Here is a 20,044-nt window from a genome sequence, read left to right as displayed (position 1 = left end):
CCAGTTTAGCAAAGGGAGGGAGTCCCAATACATCACGTGATGCCGTCATGATGATGTGAGTTTGACAGCCCTGATCTAGAGAATCACAAATTTCCTCTGTCCTGCTCTGTAGTTTGGAAACTAATTGTAAATATCTTGTGTGTGGCTTATTGTTAACTTAGTCTGTGCGTGCAAAAATTGTTAATGTCAAGTATTTTTTATTATTTGTTATTGGAGAGTTACAGGCTAAGGACAAGGTGAGATTTACTTATCTGAAAAAATTGATAATCTGGCACCTATTTTTGTTGATTTCCAAGGATAAAAATTATTCTTCTGACCAGACTAAAGCATTTACCATGTTTTTAATCTCTTAACAATAAATAGAAATAGAAATAGAAAGTATATAATAGGCAGAAAATTACCTAACTATATTTTAATTTTTTTTTCCAGTGGATATGCACAATAAACAATATCTCTAAACAGATTTACCTCAGCGAAAACCCAGAGGTAATGTGATTGTACTCCTTTAATATAAAAAACAAAATACTGTTACATGTGAAGCTTACATTCAAATTTGAGGAAACACTTGATTCCAAAGCACATTGGAATATTGAAATAAATATTGAAATTAAAATTCATTGTTTATGCAGATTGAGAGAAAAATTGGGTTTAATTCTGCATTTACATTTTTATGGAGCAAAAAGATTTCACTACAGAGAATGTAGTGATTGAGAAAGAGAAAGAAGAAATAAAGACTGGGTTGGTGGAAGATGGGATTTTATTTTATTATAGCTTTTCAATCCTGAGTTTGTTTCTCATGTAAAATATGCAATTGTATATATGTTGTTTCTTTTGTTTCTTGTACATGTGCATATGACTTTATATCACTTTCCTTTTATTCCCAACTTTCTTGTCTTTGTCCCTTTTCCCACTACTTCCTCTTTCTTTCTTGGATGGAAATCACTGTTTACATGGTTACATTTTTGGTTGGGAAAGCTTCCATTGGTATAAAAGGCCTTGTTCCAATTTGGATGGAGAATGTTTTTGGGTATGATGGCTTGCTTAGAGGAGGGTCAATTTCTGCCTGCAGTACCCCTTCTGCATGGCAGATGAATATAGAAAAAATAAGTTACATTGCCCAAAGACCCCTAATAATTGATTTTTGGTCCAGACTGTATGCTTAGCAATGTTCCTCAATAGAAATGATTAACTGCTGTGTTTTCATAAATTCGTATTTCTAACAAGAAAAATCACTTCAGTATGTCTGCTCAATTTGTTGCAGTGCTTACTAAAGATCTTCATATATTCATTTATTTTTAGATCTAATTAAATGAAAAAAAAATATTTGTTTTTCTTCTAACAATATAGGAAATTGCTGCCCGTGTAAATCAGTCAGCTTTAGAGGCTGTCACTCCCTCACCTTCCTTCCAGCAGAGACATGAAAGCATGAGGCCAATTATGTAAGTCACCAAACAGCAGAAAAGACACATTTTATATTTTGTAAAATATTTTTTTGAAATTTATTGTTTTATCATAAAACAGTAAAACAAAGAAACAAAATGAAACCAAACAGAAACATACATTCAACTCTAACAACTACAACTACAAAAAAAAATAGTGTACAAAAAAAGGAGAAGAAAGTGGTCAATTAAATTTAACATTTATATATATAAAAGAAAGAAAAAAACCCAGGTTGAGCTAAACATTACACTAATCTTCAAATCTCTCTGTTAACCCTCTGTTATTATATTTAGCATGTAGAAAGTCCACAAATGGTTTCCAATCTCTTATAAAGCTGTCTAATCCATGATTTCTAATCAAAGCAATTAATTTTGCCATGTCTGCTAATTCAGTCAATTTCAAAATCCATTCTTCAACTGTCACCATCTCTCTTTCTTTCCAATGTTTGGCAAGTACAGTCCTCACAGCTGTCACCATGTGAAGGAATAGCACCCCAAATTGTTTCTCAATTGACTTGTCCATCATATGTAAAAGAAAAGCTTCAGGTTTCATTATTTTATCTTAAATATTTTTTGCACTGCCATCGATAGTTTATGCAGTATATTTTTACATATTTGCAAGACCACCACATATTATCACCACCACGTCCTATCTAGTCCCGTTCCAGTCGGGTTTCAGGCCTGGCTACAGCACGGAAACGGCATTGGTCGCGTTGGTTGATGATCTCTGGAGGGCTCGGGACAGGGGTTGCTCCTCTGTTCTGGTCCTATTAGATCTCTCAGCGGCTTTTGATACCATCGACCATGGTATCATGCTGCACCGGTTGGAAGAGTTGGGGATGGGGGGCACCGTGTTTCGGTGGTTCTCCTCCTTTCTCTCCAACTGGTCGCAGTTTGTGTTGACAGGAGGGCAGAGGTCGACCTCGAGGCCTCTCATCTGTGGAGTGCCACAAGGGTCGGTCCTCTTGCCCCTTCTGTTCAACATTTATGTGAAGCCGCTGGGCGAGATCATCCGTGGCTTTGGGGTGAAGTACCACCAGTACGCTGATGACACCCAGCTGTACATCTCCACCCCAGGCCACCCCAGCGATGCCCTTGACGTGATGGCCCAGTGCCTAGAGGCTGTACGGATCTGGATGGGGAGGAACAAGCTCAAGCTCAACCCTTCCAAGACTGAGTGGCTGTGGTTCCCGGCATCCCGATATTTAATTTAATTTAATTTAATTTAATTTAATTAATTTAATTTAATTTAATTTAATTTAATTTAATTTAATTTAATTTAATTTAATTTAATTTCCAATTTATATACCACCCTTCTCCCTGAGGATTCAGGGCGGTGTACAGCCAAGATAAGAACATAGAATACAAATATTAAAAACAGTTAAAACTTTATATAAATTTGGCCTGAAAGTTAAGAAGTCACAAACTGATTAAAAGAATTTTAAAAAGTCTTCTTAAGCCAGCCTGGCTTGCTGGAAAAGATGGGTTTTAAGGGCACGACGGAAGGCTGACTCCATCGCTGACTATCGGGGGCGAGTCTTTGGCCCCCGTGGAGAGGGCGCGCAATCTGGGTGTCCTCCTGGATACGCAGCTGTCCTTGGAGGAACATCTGACGGCTGTTGCCAGGGGGACCTTTTGTCAGGTTCGCCTGATTCGCCAGTTGCGCCCCTTTCTTGATCGGGATTCCGTGTGCACAGTCACTCATGCCCTCGTCACCTCTCGCCTGGACTACTGCAACGCTCTCTACATGGGGCTCCCCTTGAGGAGCACCCGGAGGCTCCAACTGGTCCAGAATGCGGCCGCGCGGGTAATTATGGGAGCTGCATGGTGTTCCTGCATAACACTGCTCCTGCGCGAGCTGCACTGGCTCCCAGTGGTCTTCCAGGTGCGCTTCAAGGTGTTGGTTACCACCTTTAAAGCGCTCCATGGCATAGGACCTAGTTATCTTCGAGACCGCCTTCTGCCACCGACGACCTCCCATCGACCCGTGCGCTCCCACAGAGAGGGTCTCCTCGGGGTGCCATCAGCCAAGCAATGCAGGCTGGTGACCCCCAGGGGGAGGGCCTTCTCGGTGGGGGCACCCACCCTCTGGAATCAAATGCCCCCAGAGATAAGGAGAATCCAAGACCTCCGTGCCTTCCGCCATGCCCTTAAAACTTTCTTTTTCCAACAAGCCGGGCTGGCCTAACAAATCCTTTTAAATTATTTTAAATTCGTATGTCTTTTATATTTTGGCCAAATTGAGATATTTCCTTTTAATCTGTTCTTAATGTTTGTATTATGTGTTTTTATCTGGCTGTACACCGCCCTGAGTCCCTAGGGAGAAGGGCGGTATATAAATTTGAAGTAAAATAAAATAAAATAAAATAAAATAAAATAAAATAAAATAAAATAAAATAAAATAAAAAAATAAAATAAAATAAAATAAAATAAAATAAAATAAAATAAAATAAATAAAATAAAATAAAATAAAATAAAATAAAATAAAATAAAATAAAATAAAATAATAAAATAAAATAAAATAAAATAAAATAAAATAAAATAAAATAAAATATTATAAAATGAACCTGGATTTTGACATTTCCAGCACTTACTAGAAATCCCTTTATACATTTTCACTAGTCTATCTGGGGTCAAGTACCAACGATGTATCATTTTATTAAAGCTTTCTTTCAAACTATAGTTTTTTGTTTGTTTTTTTTAATTTGATTTATATGCCGCCTTCTCCGGAGACTCAAGACGGCTTACAATGCGTTAAGTAAGTTTAATGTGAATTATAGTCCTGTTGTCCATACATTCTCCCATTTATCTAGCATTATATTACACTAAAATTTTTTGGCCCATTTTACCATACACTCTTTAATGTATTCATCTTCTAGATTCAGCTTGAGTAGCACTTTATATATTTGTCATACCACAGACAGGCATGCCACCCAAATCTCAAATCAAACCTTAAAGGTCTAACAGCCTTGAATTTTTTAAAGTTATCCAATCTTTTAACCATACCAGACAACAAGCATAATTAATATAATCTAAGATCCGGCAAACCCAGACCACCTCTATCTTTAGAATCTTGTAGCAGCTTATATTTAATTCCTGCCTTTTTACTTTGCCAAGTAAATTTAGATACATCTTTCTGACACTGTTTGAAAGTGGAATCTCGGTATAGTCTGAAATAAAAATAACGTTCTAGGTGGTACATTCATTTTAATTACTAAAATTCTTCCCATTAATGACCAATCTAATTTTGCCAATTTAAATCCAATTTTATCTCCTTCAATATTTTACCGTAATTATTTTTGTAAAGCTTAGAATTTTCCTCAGAGACACTCCCAAGTACTGTATCTTTTTCACAACTTTAAAACCAGTTTTAAATTCCAATTTCTGATCTTCCACTTTATGTTCTTAGTATTGTTGTCTTTGATTTATTTATTCTTAAACCTGCCATTTCTCCAAACATTTTAATTTTCCTCATAACATGTTCAATGTTCTCTAGTGAGTCTTGCACAATCAATACCAAGTCATCAGCACATAATTTGTAATTGTGCGTTTTAATTTGTAATCTTTTTGCTCTGTTACCCTCTCTAATATCTCTAAAGAAGATAAAGACACTCCCATCTTGTTCCCTTCTGGATTTCAGCTGGTTTTATAAAGTCTCTGTTCATCATGATGCAAACTTTTTGGAGTGTATAGATGGACTTCAGACCCTGTATGAAGCCCAATCCAAAATCCATCTTTTCCACCACTTTAAACATAAAGGCCCAGTTCAAATTGTCAAAAACCTTTTCTGCATCCAGAAAGATTAATGCAACCTGTTGTCTCTATGTTGTTGTAAATATTCAATTACGGTATATTAAAAATTACTCTTACATTATCTTTTAGTTACTTTTTAGGTAAGAAACCACACTGGTCTTCATGTATATAATCCTGTAAAACTTTTTAAAATCTTTCATCTAAAATAGATGTAAAAAGTTTGTAGTCATTATTAAGGAGAGACATTGGCCTGTAATTCTTCACAGAAGTTAAGTTGAGTTCATCTTTGGGTATTAAAGAAATGTAGGCATCCTTCCAAGAGTCTGGTATAGGTTTCCCCTGTAAAATAGATTTTGTAAAATATTTTTTAATAGTAGAATGTTCTGAGATTCACTGAAGGCTACTGCAAAATACGACTATTTAAATTTTGCAATGAAACTGCAACTGGAATGTATCCAGTATCCTCTTAAATTTAATTATTTAAAAAATCTGAAGATATACTATCATTCATGGACAGATTACAAATTAACAAAATATTCTGAAATTTATCTGAGTAGTAATTAAATTTTAGTACTAATGATTTGATAATTTATTAAAAATGCTTTACATTGAAAGGCTCTTTGAATCATACAGAATATTCTGTACCTTTTAATACGAGCTCTACCTTAGAAGTTAAGCAGTTGTTCACCATTCATGTGCTGTTAACATTGATTCTTCCAAATGCCATGTTGTACGTTTTTCTAATTCATTCGTACTGTGGTATGCCTCTAGAATAGCATCTTGTATCCAATATCTTTTTCTGTAGTAATATGTATTAAGGCTGTTCGAAAATTATTTGGAAGATCAATTTGGACCTATTAAACATAATAATTCTTTGCCATTCATTAAAGCAGCAACCCCCTCCCCTCCCAATCTATCAAGTTTAAATAGAAAGTGTTGCTGCTTTAAAGAATCCACCCATTAACATCTCTTTTCAGGTTTGTGTTAAAGCCTGAATAAAGTTGAGCTGCTGGACTCCTTTCAAATTCATTTCTAAGTATGCAGAAAAGTGCTACTATTAATAAGTCCCAAAATTTGTATAGTTGCTATTAAAATATACAGTTATTAGTTTGTGTCCTGTTTTCTCCCATAGCATTTTAAATCTGAAATATGTGATATGATATGATTCTTTGATTATTATATGTGTGGGCAAAATAGTTTTACATCATTTGATCATTAGTAGGTACTATAGAAAAGAACCGTAATCTTACTTACCTTACTTTTGACACAGCTCTTGTAACCTCTGGTTTCAGCTATATTTCATTCAGTTTCTATTTGTAGCTTATCTGGCTCAGTTTTCCCTACTATTTCATTTTAATAATCTGAGAGGAATCACTGATCCTTAATTAGGCACTTGTTTACTTTTTCTAGTTATTGTCTCATTAAAGCTTCAAAATTTAAAATGACAGTAATTGCTAGCTTATTTGTCCTACAGAATTTATTTTTCTCAAGCCACAACCATCAGAAATTATAAAATAAAATTATAAATTGACAATAAAAATAAAGTTTTATTGGGCATTTATATTAATTTGAGAAATTTTGTTGCTGCTGCCTTTAAATATTCCTGCTAGATTTAGTTGATCATTTTGATGACCTCAAGTGTTCAGTTTGTTAGCATCTCCTTTTTGATGTATCTCATGATATGTTCTGTTCCACGTTTGCTCTCAACAAGGCATTTGTCTTCAAATTATTTAGTCGAGACTATTCTATTGTTTGGATAAGAGTTTACCTTTTGTTATTTGTAAGAAAATCTTTGACATCTGAATTGGATCAGTTCTTTGCCAAAATGCAAGAGATAGTCAAGATGGTTGAGATGTTTTCTGCTTTTCTTGCTTTTTTAGACAGTCTCGGCCTCCCACAAATCGTACGAGTAGCACTGGATCTTTGGGATCTGATTCGACGTCATTGTCTGCACTTTCCTTGGACTCTATTGTTGCACCTGATACGCCTATACAATTTGATATCATTTCTCCAGTAAGTGAAGACCAGCCTGGTCAAATAAAAACTCCAGGCCAGTCAGGCAGGTGAGAATTACAAAAATGAAATACAAACAAATACACTCACTCAATATTTAACATCTCTGTTGATATTTAAAACCTATATAGAATAATATTCATCATGCTTTAACTTTGATTATGGGTAGAGCCCTCACTTTTATTCAGGACCCTCAAAGCCCAGCACAAATTTAACTTATTCCCTTTACCAGTTTTTAACAATGATTGTGCCTAAGCAGAGTTTGCTTTTAACTAAAGATTTCAGCCAAAGACTTCAGACTTATTCAGATGTCTAATTAAAAGTGAAAGCTGATTGGCATTATCTGATGTTAAAACATTTCTGGATACAAGGGAATTGGGTGGAATCAAGTTGTCTGTGTTTTATTAGATTAATCCCTTGAGATACTAGGATTTTTAGACCTGCATGAGCTGATCATTAAAACAAAAAAATTGAAATCTTGCCCAGTTGGGAAATTTTTATGTTGCTTAAAATTCTATGTTTTATTTCTTGTAGCAGACTTATTTCGCCCTGTTGAGCATTCTTCAGTTTTTTTTTTAAAGTATATTTTCCTTTCCTATTGCTTGCTTGCCTGCCCCAGCAACTTGGGTATTTCCTCTTGGAAACTCAAGAGAAATGTGGCAACCCAGGTGGTGAAGGCATTCTGATGGCTTTCTTCCTAAACTAAAAAAAGGTGAGTGAAAATTATCTAGGCTTCTAAAGTAATATCTCTTAGGAAGATAACTTGTCCATTGTCCACAGTTCTTTTTATGCCCCTTCTCTATCTCATCACTGGAACTTCCATTTTGCATCAGTATATTTTACACTGATCATTTATCAATTGAGTATACAGTGTTTGTTCCTCAGTAAAGTACTCAGAAGGCCCTAAATGCTAGGAACCAGTGAATACTTAATTGTAATATTAAGGGAAGTCTTTAGTATAGTGAAAAATGATTAGAAACTTTCCAAGCCAAAGCAAGAAATATCTCACTCATAATTGGGTGCCTTACAGTCTTACAAGTATATTAAAACTAAGAGCCAGAAAAGGAATAGCAAGAGGAATCATTTTTGCTACTTATACATTCTTTTGATAGCTTATAAATTCTTAGATCATGTGATTGCTGAATGGAACCAGCTGCTTGTAGATATGATTGGTTTTTCTTTACTATGACTGTTTGTTTCAGAACAGAAATTAATTAACCCCAGTTACTCCTAATGAAAGTTTGATGTAAAGAGAAATCTAATTCAGAACAAATGTCTGTAGAAAAAATCAAATTGAAATTGATGTTTGAGGAGAAATGTGCATGACAAAAGTCATCTTCAGGCATTTTAAGTGTACTCATTTATTCACACGTGAATATCTATGCTGGCTGTTCCAAAGATGTCAGGAGGATTACATTAAGAATAAATCAAAGCACAAAAGTGCAAAGTGTGATGCGGTCAGTAAGATTAATTCCTTTCACATAATTCCTTCTGTCCTGAAGGCTTGCTGGAAAAGTACAGTTTGCACTGCCTTCTGGAACGTCAACAGGGAAGGGGCCATTTTAACCTTGGAGGGCAAACTATTCCAGAATTAGGAGCTGCCTATCCAGAAGGCTTGTTTCCAAGTCTTTTTAACTACTTCTGGGCAGGCAAAAATCCACTTGGATCTTATGGTCATGAAAACCCAAGTCAGAAAGGGCTTTATACTATAATAGGCAATATGTGTCTTCTGCTCCTGGCAATACTACACCCTGTTGCCAGTCATTCAGTCTATTAAACCAAAGCTATCCAAACATTAAGCTCCCATGTCTCCTTGTCCTCCAAAGCCCAGCCATTTACAAAGTGGTCAGTTGTTTGAAACTCTCTTCCCAGTCTTCTATTCCATTTTTATTATCTATCTTTTTCATCTCGGGTATCATATTCTTCTTCTGCATTCCTTGAACTTCACTTCCCCAGCCATGCTTCTCTCCATCTTTACTTTTTTCTTGGGTTGTATCCATACTCTCTTGCCAACCAGCGTTCACCTCTCTTTCTGCCATTAAGTCCATATGTCCTATTCTCTTCCTCTGTATCCCAGTTAATGTTCTCTCCAAATACCAGACTGCTATACTTTATCAATACGTGAATGCAGATTATTAGAGTGAGTAACCTAATCTTACTCCCTGCAAAGTCAATTTCTAAAATACATGGAGAACATCTGTGGCTAGTAAGGATTGTTCTGCACAATCATCCTCTATGTGTCAAGGACAACCAGAATGATTAAGTGAGGGCATGAGATTGCCTTACTCATGTAGATACTGTATGCATGTAAAAAGCCTGAAGAAAACTAATACAGAGTTTTCAGGATCTTCTGTGAACACTAGTATAAAGGTGCATAATAAAGACTTGTGAGGAGATCTACTGAATGCCACTCTGAAAAAGATGCAAATTGCTTCAGTTTGTAATCTATAACAGTTTTAAGTCTTGCTGTATTCACCAGATTTCTCATGAGCTGAACTAAATAGCAAGTATGCCAGGCTGCAGTCAAGGGATCTGCCAGCTGTAATAATTCTGATCACATGGATCCCAAAGAGTATTTGCAAATAGGACAGGCTGCCTTGTGAGAGAAGTGAATGTTTTTTGCTGGAGACATGTAAGATTAGATGGCACATTGCAAGGGTATTGTTCTATCCTGCATTATAGCTTAGGCAATTGTAAAGTCCCTTAGAGAGCTTCTAGTGCAATACCATGATTTTGCGAAAGATTTACATTTAGATTTATATTGTGAAAATATCAAATTGAAAAAATATTTTTTAAAAATACTGTTGCGACCTTTTGTTTTTTAAGGATCATCTTAAGTTTTCATTTGAAAAATGTTTTGATAAAGTTTTTCTTTGCCAACATATTGGAAGCCTAGAAAATTTTCACAAGTATAAGGTAAAGAGCAATAATGGCTCTGCTGAGAGCTAAGCATAGCCATATTTCTCTTGATTATGATTAATATCCCATCAGTGCTTTCAGAAAACTGTATTTGAAACAGTAACTTTTCATACGTAAATAATTATAACATATTAACATCAGGGGAGCATGCAGTTTCTCTTAAAGCGATTTGGTTTTAATGGGTTTCATTAAGTTTGTAGTATCTGATTATATTTTCAAAAGCAGATAAAATTAAATAACTTTCCAAACAATATTACAGTACATGTTATTTTGTAATGGGCGGTTTTTACAGTTTTTTCTGTTGTTTCCTGTTAAAATATAGTTCTTTATATTAGATATCTCAAATTATTCTGAACTTATGAAAATTCACTGGTGTATGTGAACTTCCTGGGCAACCATTCAGTCTTATTGCTGCTTTTAATGTAGCATGCAATTCTGTTAGACATTGATTTGATACTTTTTTTTTTTTTTTGACAGACGTACAAATCCTTTTGGAGAGTCTGGTGGAATCAAATCAGAAACAGAAGGTAGAGAGCAAAGCTTTAAAGAAATGTAAAATATATTGAATAGTATTGCATATTGTTGAGAACATATTGATAATTTAAAATAATATTTTGATAATTTGGCTGGGAGACTGAGCAGAATGAAATGATTAAAGAAGATACACAGGAAAATGTTTCTTTATAATAAAACAAGCACACTTGTCATATGGAATATATATAATAAACCTTATCTTAGGTTGCTTACTTCAGATTAAGAGGAAATATTCTTCTCTGTATTCTATTTAAATTACCTCTAATGATAGTTCACAAATTTCTTTCTATATTGATTTGCATTAATGAATTGTTGGTCTATCTTTAGAAAATTCATTCAGTTTTAAATATTGCATTGGATAGATTTTATAGTATTAAATAGATATCTGTTTGAGTCCCATTTTCTCCGGAGTCAGAGCTGTATTTGAAATAACACTAAAAGTGCAAGAAAATACTTCAGTGAAAGAACTTTGCAGTAATCTAGGAAAATAAAGATATGGTCAAAACGTAACTTACATTATAGAGTAAGCTTAAGAAGAAATGAAAGAAGAGGTTTCAAGTCTTAGTTGTTATGCTTGTTTAACGTAAAAATCTCTAAATTATACTGAAAAATCATGCATTATCCTTGCTTGACTACTTTTATCAAGCCACCATCTCACAAAACTGCTTCCAGTTTAGTTAACTTTAATGTTGATTGAACAAAATAATTCTTCTCAGTCAAAACTGAGGGTAACTAAATGTGACAAAGCTAGCAGATCATGTCTTTTTTCAAAGAGCACCTTTGGGACAACCATGACCTGGATGACTGAGAATCTCCATAGACATTTATCAGTGCTTATATACATTGCATTTTTAAAGAAATAAATTATGAAAGACTTTAGGAAGCAGGCCTTCTCTGTCGTGGCCCCCACTCTCTGGAACAGCATTGTTCCAGAGATATGGATGTTGCCCTCTTTTCTGCAGTTCATAAAGTCCTTAAAACCTGGCTTCAGTCCCAGGCCAGAGATTAATGTGTTTGGGGGGTTGTGACTGAGTTGTTCTATTTTAATGGTTGTTATTAGTCCATTCTGCCTTGTTTTCTTTTTTCTAGGTTTTAATTGTTTTAAATTAGTATTATATTTTGAAAGCTGCCCAGAGTAAGCTAGAGCAGATAGCTATAATAAATTAAATGAATAACTTATTTTACTGGATATTGATATACAAGATATATACATAGCTAATACTTTGTAAAGCCAAAGCTAAAGCTTTATGTCAAAAGTTATTCAAACTATATATTTATTATGCTCTTGCTCTAGATTCTATCCTTCATCAGCTATTTATTATAAGATTCCTTGGATCTATGGAAGTGAAGTCGGATGAAAGTCCTGATGTTGTTTATGAAACAATGCGTCAAATACTAGCAGCTCGAGCTATACATAACATTTTCAGAATGACAGAATCACATTTGTTAGTTACATGCGATTGTTTAAAGTAAGTATATTCTTTTTCTAAAGCAATGTTGTCAAACAATACATTTTGGTCTTTTTAAAATATCAATACATTTCTGAAATTATCCTTTCTAGGTTAATTGATCCACAAACACAAGTTACAAGACTCAGGGTAAGTTGTTAAAATAAAAGTACATAACCATTAGAAACCCAGTTACTGTTCAGTTTCATCCAAGTTTATTTTCTATTTATTGTTCTTGACAGAAAATTATAGATTATCGAGTTCCCCAAACAGTATTTCAGTTATCCTGAACCTTACACATTATAAAAGTGGGTGGTCTAGCCCTAAGCTTGTACTTGTAAATTAGAAAAATATGTAAGGAATTCTTGCTAATAATTGTAAAAGCCTAACTTAATTTGAAAGCTTTTGAGAATGCACTAGCATAAGAGCTGATGGTGCATAGTGAATAGAAAGTCTTTGCTAGAAGTCAGTAGGGCAAGTCAAAACGACCTTCTGAAATATAAATATGAATTATTTTGGCTTTTACTTTAATAATCCAAAAGCATCTTTCTGTAATTTCATTTACTGCTGTTATTCAGTGACAATTCTTTTCCTCTCTGGACAGTTTCCTTTGCCAAATATAGTTCTGTATGCCACACACCAGGAGAACAAGCGTCTTTTTGGATTTGTGCTTCATACCTCAGCAGGAAGAGCAGATGGTAGACCAACTTCAGTCTGCTACATATTTGAATCAAATAATGAAGGGGAAAAGGTACATGCATCATGCTTCAGTTAATGTTCTTGTATATTAAACTATTCCAAAGCTGAAAAAACAGGGATATGAAAATCCTTTGAAGAGATCACCCTCCACCCTACCCAGCAGATAGTTTTGTATAAACATGCAGGTGGAGTCAGCAGGAAGCAGCTTGCAAAGAACCTCTGGAGTTTTTGGTGCTCTCTACTTATTTGGTTGCAGATATTTCATTACCCAACTAGATAACATCATCAGTGTCAGTTACCTAGTTGGTAATAAAATGTCTTCTCACAACCAGGGAGCACCAAGAATTCCCCATTCTCCATTGTGGGTGGATACAGCAGCCAGGCATGGGTTTCACTCATCTGTTCAGATTGAAGAACTCAGTCTCTCAGTGTTTGGAGATTTTAATTTGTCACGGATCTTTGGTTTTAACAGAGAAGCCTCCCCCAAGTAGTCTGTTAAATTGAGGATTTACTGTCCTTGAAGATGAACACATTTTTAGTGATTATAATAGTAGCTATTTGTTTCTTCATTTAGATTTGTGATTCCGTGGGACTTGCAAAACAGATTGCATTGCATGCTGAATTGGTAAGACTTTAACTTGGAATAAAATGTAGAGGTAGTTTATATATATCAAATGAGGATATAGTTCAGTATCACTTGCAATATCTACTGACATCTGCCCAAATTGGTGAAATTTCAGCGTCCAACCTCAAATCCTGTTCAACTTTGAAATAACAACAAAAAAAAAGTTTGGTTTTTAGAGTAATAATTATTGTTGATGCATCACCATCTCTTAAAAAAAAAAGGTGTGATGCTGTTAAGTACTTGAATATGTTTCTAATCTCTCTGTTGACAATCAGTGAAATGAAAAAAAAAAAAAAAACCTAAACACTCTACTGCATAACTCTCTCACCCAATAACTATTCTCACAAATAAACTTATCAACCAGTGCCTTGCAAGTCACAAGCAGTTCTAATCCAGGGGTGCCAAATAGATATTTGACAAGCAAATAATTTGGCTAAGCTTTCTGCAAACGAAGGCAAAAACAGAGAGTAGGCAAATCTCCCTTAATTCTTAAAACAAGATAAAAAGAAAAGGTCTTTTTAAATATTTATCTGTCTTGACCTTAAGAATATACAGGCAGTCCTTAACTTAAAACAGTTCATTTAGTGACTGTTCGAAGTCACAATCGCACTGAAAAAAGTGACTTACGACCATTTTTCGCATAACTGTTGCAGCATCCCCATGGTCACATGATCAAAATTCAGATGCTTGGCAACTGGTTCGTATTTATGACAGTCACAGTGTTAGGGTCATGTGATCACCATTGATAACCTTCTGACAAGCAAAATCAATGGGAAAGCCAGATTCACTTAACAATCTTGTTACTAGCTTAAAAGCTGCAGTGATTCACTTGACAACTTAAAAGGAGGCAAAACTCATTTCACAACTGTCTCGCTCAGCAATAGAAATTTTGGGCTCAATTGTGTAAGTCGAGGACTATCCGTATTATACATACAACTTACATTCTTCTTAATCCTTAAAAGAATGTTGCTTTATTGTCCAAATCAGGAAGTAAAATCTCTTGGAAATATTGCTTTTTTTTGGTATGTGGCTCGACAAGTCTTTATGTGCCAAATATGGGGTTTTTTTTGTTTTGTTTTCCAGTTTCTTGTGGATGTTTGTTGACTTTTTTTTGCAAAACTTGCAAAATATAAATAAATAAAGTGCAATAAAGTGCAATGTTAAAACAGAAGGATAGGTAGCTGTAATTCTGATTCTTGAAGTGATCATCGTGCATTACTGTGAGGGAGGTCTGGGCCCATATGAACTACTCTTCTACATTCTTTAGCTGGATTTGAGGAGAAGAAGGGTCTTTTTTCCTATCCTAGTATATTTTTTAAGAAGGTGCCTCTGCATTTCTTCATTTCTTGAGCAGATACAGGTGAGTTCTAATCAGATATAATTGAGAAGCAGACTCATACAGTGACCGAGTGTTTTATGACTACACAAATTACTATTTGGAGAAACAATTATGTAAGCATCTTGGTCTTTTAATCTTTAATTAAATTACCGTGTAGTTCATTTTTCTATTGTATTACTGATGTGATATACTGATAAGATGTGAAAGCCAAGATTTTTAACACTTTCCTTTGAAAAGCAGAAAGAGTATTTGGTTAAAACCTAAATTCAGGCAATTTTTCAGGCAAAACAAAGTAGTAATCCATTCTGTGAAAATAATGTTACATTTTGGTATTTGGCATGTTCTTTTAAAAAAATTTCAGGATCGAAAATCATCAGAAAAGCAGAAAGAAATAGAAAGAGAAAAGGAAAAACAGCAAAAAGAGCTCAATAAACAGAAACAAATTGAAAAGGTATGCATTTGATCAAGGTTTAACTGGATTTTTGAACTTTCAAAATAGCATTTTATTTAATAAACGTGGGAAATTACTTTTCCTCACAATGCTGATATTGATTGGTTTTAGATTAAAATAGACATTTTTATATGGATAACATTGGAGGTAGTACAAAATTACTAGTTGCTAGAACCTGACAAGCAATGGCCTACTTTGAGTGGCCAGGAGACTTGTGACTCACAACTTGGAAACAGAATACTGCACCAGAAGTATTACTTAGCATGAATCATATTCTTCACAGGATTTTATCCTTGAAAGTTGCTGAATGATTGAAGTTCTGTATAGCCCTATATAAGCTTTATGTTCAGGTAGGTGAATCTTGGTAATTCATTTTTAATGCAGGTAGTCATTGCTTACCATTCAAAATTAATGTCAGTGAGGTCCCTCAGTCAAATGATCACCATTACAATCAGTATACATTGTCGTGAGCCTAACATGTTGTTTTTCTTTTTTTCCTCTGCTAGCAAAGTGGACAGGTTGGAGAAGAAAGGATTACAAGAGAATAAGCAGGATTACAATGGGGAATACATTGGGCTGTTTGCATAATACTCTCCTAGCTGGCAGCACAAGCACATCGCTTTCAATGTGTATTTCCAATTTGTGTCTATTTATTCTCTTGTAATCCTTTCCTAGCCAATTGTGGTCATCAAACAAGGACTACTTGTAGTGTGTGACTTACTGACCACAGTAAATAGTTGCCAATAATAATATCTTTATTATTTACTATTTAAAGTAATATTCACATAGCTTATGCATAAATCAATAAATGTATTTTTTTCCAGGATTTAGAAGAGCAAAGTCGATTAATTGCTGCTTCTAGTCGATCCAACCAGAGTGTTGGTGAAGGACAGTTTGTAGTTCTTAGCAATAGCCCATCAGAAGACAGTGATTTGGGTGAAGATGGAAAGAAGAAGCAAGAATCTGATGCATGAAGCACCTTCAGTGCAAGCCTTTGAACCTCTTGTCTGAAATGATAAATTGAAATGTAAATTTACGATTTACAAAACAAATCATGTAAATTTGTTTTACATGATCCAACTCTGTATTCTCACTCATTAAGGTTGATCTTTCTTAAATGGCTCAGTGTAAATATGGATTTTTGTTCTCATACCATAAAGAAATGTAGTGAAATGTTCATGGCTGTAGCAGATTTGGATATTACAGAACTTACTCTGTTTCAATTACCTAGCTGTTCTGGTGACTTAGAAAGTAATTTGTGCAATTTAAGAAGTAGAAAATCTTTATCTTCACTTTCTTTTCTTTGTTTTCAGAGTGGTTAATTGTTTTAGTCTCCTGCAGTAAAATAAAGAGCCTTGTTCTATTTTTAAATACTAACATTTGATCTCATAACAATTAAGTCATATTAGTCTTCAAAGTGTCCTAAGCCTCTGAGCAAACAGCCAATTTTGATTCCTAAAAATGGTCAAGTCAATAATGGAAGCAGCCTGATAACTTTTAAGTAATGCTTTTGATAAGCATGTGCTGTGTCTAGAGTGTATGAGTTCAAGGAAATTAGTGTCACTCCAATATTGTTTTAAGATGAAATATGAGAATATCATTTTTACTTGAAATTGTACTGGCTGGTAGTGATCTTGGCTTCTCCTCTGTATCCATAGAGCACTTTTGTCCAGGGTGGCAAAGACATTCAACCAAACACTGGAAAGTTCTTTGGAGTGTCAATGCACTGTGTATATTTGTAACATTATACAAATTGATTTTTAAATGTCTAGATGAGAATAAAGTGCATACACTTCTAACAGAATTGCCATGATTATTGGAATCAAGTTTTGTAAGTATCTTCTCATTAGCAAAAGTTTGAGATTATGTTGGTGATAGAATCATTTGCATGGAAAAACTGTCAGATAATTTTTCTAACACCTGTTGTGATATTTACCTAAATCCACATGTGATAGAAATACATACAAATTGCACATAGTTTCTAAATCTGAGAAAAATCAGGCAGGTACTTCTAATTCTATATCAGCTTATTAATTAGTGAGAAATGTAGTATTACAAAGCATGCAGTGATTTTTCATTCCAGTTCTAGTATACCAGAGATACTGTAAGTTTGTCCTCTTTTATATTGAAATCTGAAAGCAGAAATTGTATGGAAATTGGAGGCAGATCACAGACTTTGGAGAAAAAACTGTTGACGGCCAATTAACCTTGGCTGGAAAATCTTTTGAGATCCAGTAAGGTATGTTCGTTCTTTGTTTCTAATTGCAAAGGAGTAGAAGATATTTGGAGACCCAAGAAATAAAAGAGGAGCTGTGATTGCTCATTGAGAAGTCTCTTGCCAGTTTTTGAAAGCTTTCCTTATATTTCAACTTGAGTATAAAATTGCAGATATGGAAATCATATCTTCAGTTCTATTTTAGGCCATCTCACTGAAATTTGGCAATATCTGTTGCAATTGTTTATCTACAGTTTACAGCTGTTAAACCACATAATACTATGAAATCATACATTTAAAGTAAATCACCAGTTCATTTTAAACCAATAGTGTGTATATTCTCTGTAAAGATGTATTATAATGTGAATAATACCAAATGATCTTTATTATAAAACAGTTCACAGGCTACTGCTCTGGAATTCGAATGTACCTATTTGCAGTTACTTACAAAATCCAACTTGTATGGATTGTATTCAGTAGCTCTAATTCCCATATTATATTTTCTAGCAGGAATGTTCTCTGAGTAGAAAAAAAAAAGTATGATTTGGCTATCTGATTGGTTTATTGCTTGGAGCCAGCAGATAGACCTTGGAGTCTTTTCTCGTTTTTCTGAAGGTAAACTCCACTGAACTGAGTGAGATTTGCTTTTGCATACACAAATATACTGTTATGCAGTCAAGGCACAAATGAACTTGGCAGTTGTGTTCTGTTGCTAGACAAGTGTAGTTTCTAAGTTGCCTTCTGTACTGAATCATATTTCTAAGGACAACATTCAAGTTAAAATATTTCTTTGAATAAGATATTCATCTCTAATGAACTATAGAAACATATTTTGCATGTATTGTAAGCCAGAGGCATTCAACTAATTTTATAGGATTGATTAAAAAAAAATCAGGATTGCTATTTGTGATAGCTCAACGAAATTATTATCCTGTTTATTTTTCTTTTGTTTTCATCTGTAACTGAAATCACATTCTTTCTACAAATACATGGGCTAACTAAGCACATTTCTGCTTGAACAAAACTTTTGCCTCCCCTGTAGCATAATGTCCTTCACACTCCTAAGGAAATTGAATTGCACACAGGAACATGTTTTTCTAATTCATGCATTGTTAGGCAATCAGAGATTGTGACATGACATGGTGTAAGACTAATCATCCATCATGTAACTGAGAAAATAATGTTCCATAATAAAATCTATAAATGAGCCAAGAGGTTTGTACAAATAATTTGGGGTGTCTTTTATAATACAGTGAATTAATCAGAAAGTAAAGATTTTAGTCTTGTTTCAGTGACTGTGATTTTTAAATTGAAAGTTAATTAAAACTCTTAATTTCTCTTAATATTTGTATTAATATTTAGTGATTGTGTGCTCGATATTGTCAGTTGCAAAGTAAAATCTTGATACTAATAAAACAATTTGGGAAAGATTTCAGCAAAATCCAGTCAATTTTAGAGGATGCTTTTCTACAATATTTATGTAAATATTTAGCATTTGTTCCTCAAAGCACATCATATATTGAAAACATATATTTCAAAATACCTTTGTGAAATGCATTTTAAATCTGTCAGTAATGGAAGAATATCCATATAATAGAGATTCATTTATTGTACTTAATAAAACAAAACTAACAACTGGTGTCCTATTTTTATTTGATTAGAATATAGAAGAAGAATTTTATGGTCTGAAAATTAGATCTGTAAATATTGTTTGTTTAACTAGTGGTTGCAGTCTCTTAGGCAAGATGAAGCTATACTTGTGACATACGATTTGATAAATATTTCAAATATTTTGTGTTTTCTATGTCAAATAACTCTAAAAATATATACAATAAGTAGGCAATACACAAGACAAGGATATACAATTTTCATTACATCTGTAATGTAAAGGTACATGACAAGACCTCAGTTATTTTGGAAATACATACTTCATTTACAACGCTGCTTTTCAAAGAAAACCTTTTGGGGTTGTAAAAGAAATGTTTTTGAAGTTGCAATAAATATACTTGCAATAAAAAAGGCACATTATAGGATTTTAAGTTGTATCTTAAGGATGTGGGCAATAGAAACCTAGGCTATTAAGGGATCTCTGAATAGCACACATACAAAATCTAAGACTAAACTTCACTTGGAAAGCCAAATTTTAAAAGTTAAATATAAGTTTTAAAAGAAACACAAGAAGTCTTGCTTAAAAATACAAGTACCAAACCAAAACACTTTGCATCAGTGTATACATGACCTACTTTTTTTGGTGCCAATTAACACCCCTTACACATGCAAATTGTTTTCCTTCTAGAGGGAATATTCAACAGTATTTGTAAATAAAAAGTCAAGATTAGGCAGTATAGTTATGCCCTGCTTGTACTTCTTGAAAATGTTATGTGTTAAAACATAAAAGCATGCAATTATTTCATTCCAATGTGGGCACCTATGAGCAAAAGGCACACACTTTTATTTAACTCTAGGCTAATTTTTAAGAAACTGCTTTCAATATTTACAGCTAAGGTGGTAAAATAATTGCAGTGGATTTGGTGAGCATATGAAGGGTTGCAGGGAGACCCCCCTCCACAGATAGAATCTATATTATAGGGAACCCCTTTTTCCTGGAC

General features: G+C 34.1%; 1 protein-coding gene across 3 annotated transcripts in view; it reads left to right on the top strand.

Annotated features, from left to right (window-relative positions):
• Nucleotides 1-19,070, top strand: part of APPL1 (adaptor protein, phosphotyrosine interacting with PH domain and leucine zipper 1) — a 35,908-nt gene extending 16,838 nt beyond the window's left edge. For 2 of the 3 annotated variants that reach the window (XM_070936959.1, XM_070936961.1), the window contains exons 13-22: nt 430-486; nt 1,348-1,439; nt 7,073-7,255; nt 10,602-10,651; nt 11,953-12,127; nt 12,220-12,256; nt 12,711-12,857; nt 13,380-13,430; nt 15,131-15,220; nt 16,045-19,070. In XM_070936959.1, coding sequence (XP_070793060.1) covers nt 430-486; nt 1,348-1,439; nt 7,073-7,255; nt 10,602-10,651; nt 11,953-12,127; nt 12,220-12,256; nt 12,711-12,857; nt 13,380-13,430; nt 15,131-15,220; nt 16,045-16,194 — 1,032 coding nt within the window. In that variant the 3' untranslated portion in view covers nt 16,195-19,070. The remainder of the gene's footprint in view (nt 1-429; nt 487-1,347; nt 1,440-7,072; nt 7,256-10,601; nt 10,652-11,952; nt 12,128-12,219; nt 12,257-12,710; nt 12,858-13,379; nt 13,431-15,130; nt 15,221-16,044) is intronic. The other variant, XM_070936960.1, reaches the window with a different exon arrangement.
• Nucleotides 19,071-20,044: the final 974 nt, after the last annotated feature.

The sequence above is a fragment of the Pituophis catenifer genome, unplaced genomic scaffold (genome assembly GCF_029215685.1).
Source record: "Pituophis catenifer annectens isolate HBS135680 unplaced genomic scaffold, rPitCat1.0.hap2 SCAF_2, whole genome shotgun sequence".
In the NCBI taxonomy this organism is placed as follows: domain Eukaryota; kingdom Metazoa; phylum Chordata; class Lepidosauria; order Squamata; family Colubridae; genus Pituophis; species Pituophis catenifer.
Note: the sequence above shows the minus strand (reverse complement) of the source record. Positions and strands in the feature narration are given on the sequence as shown.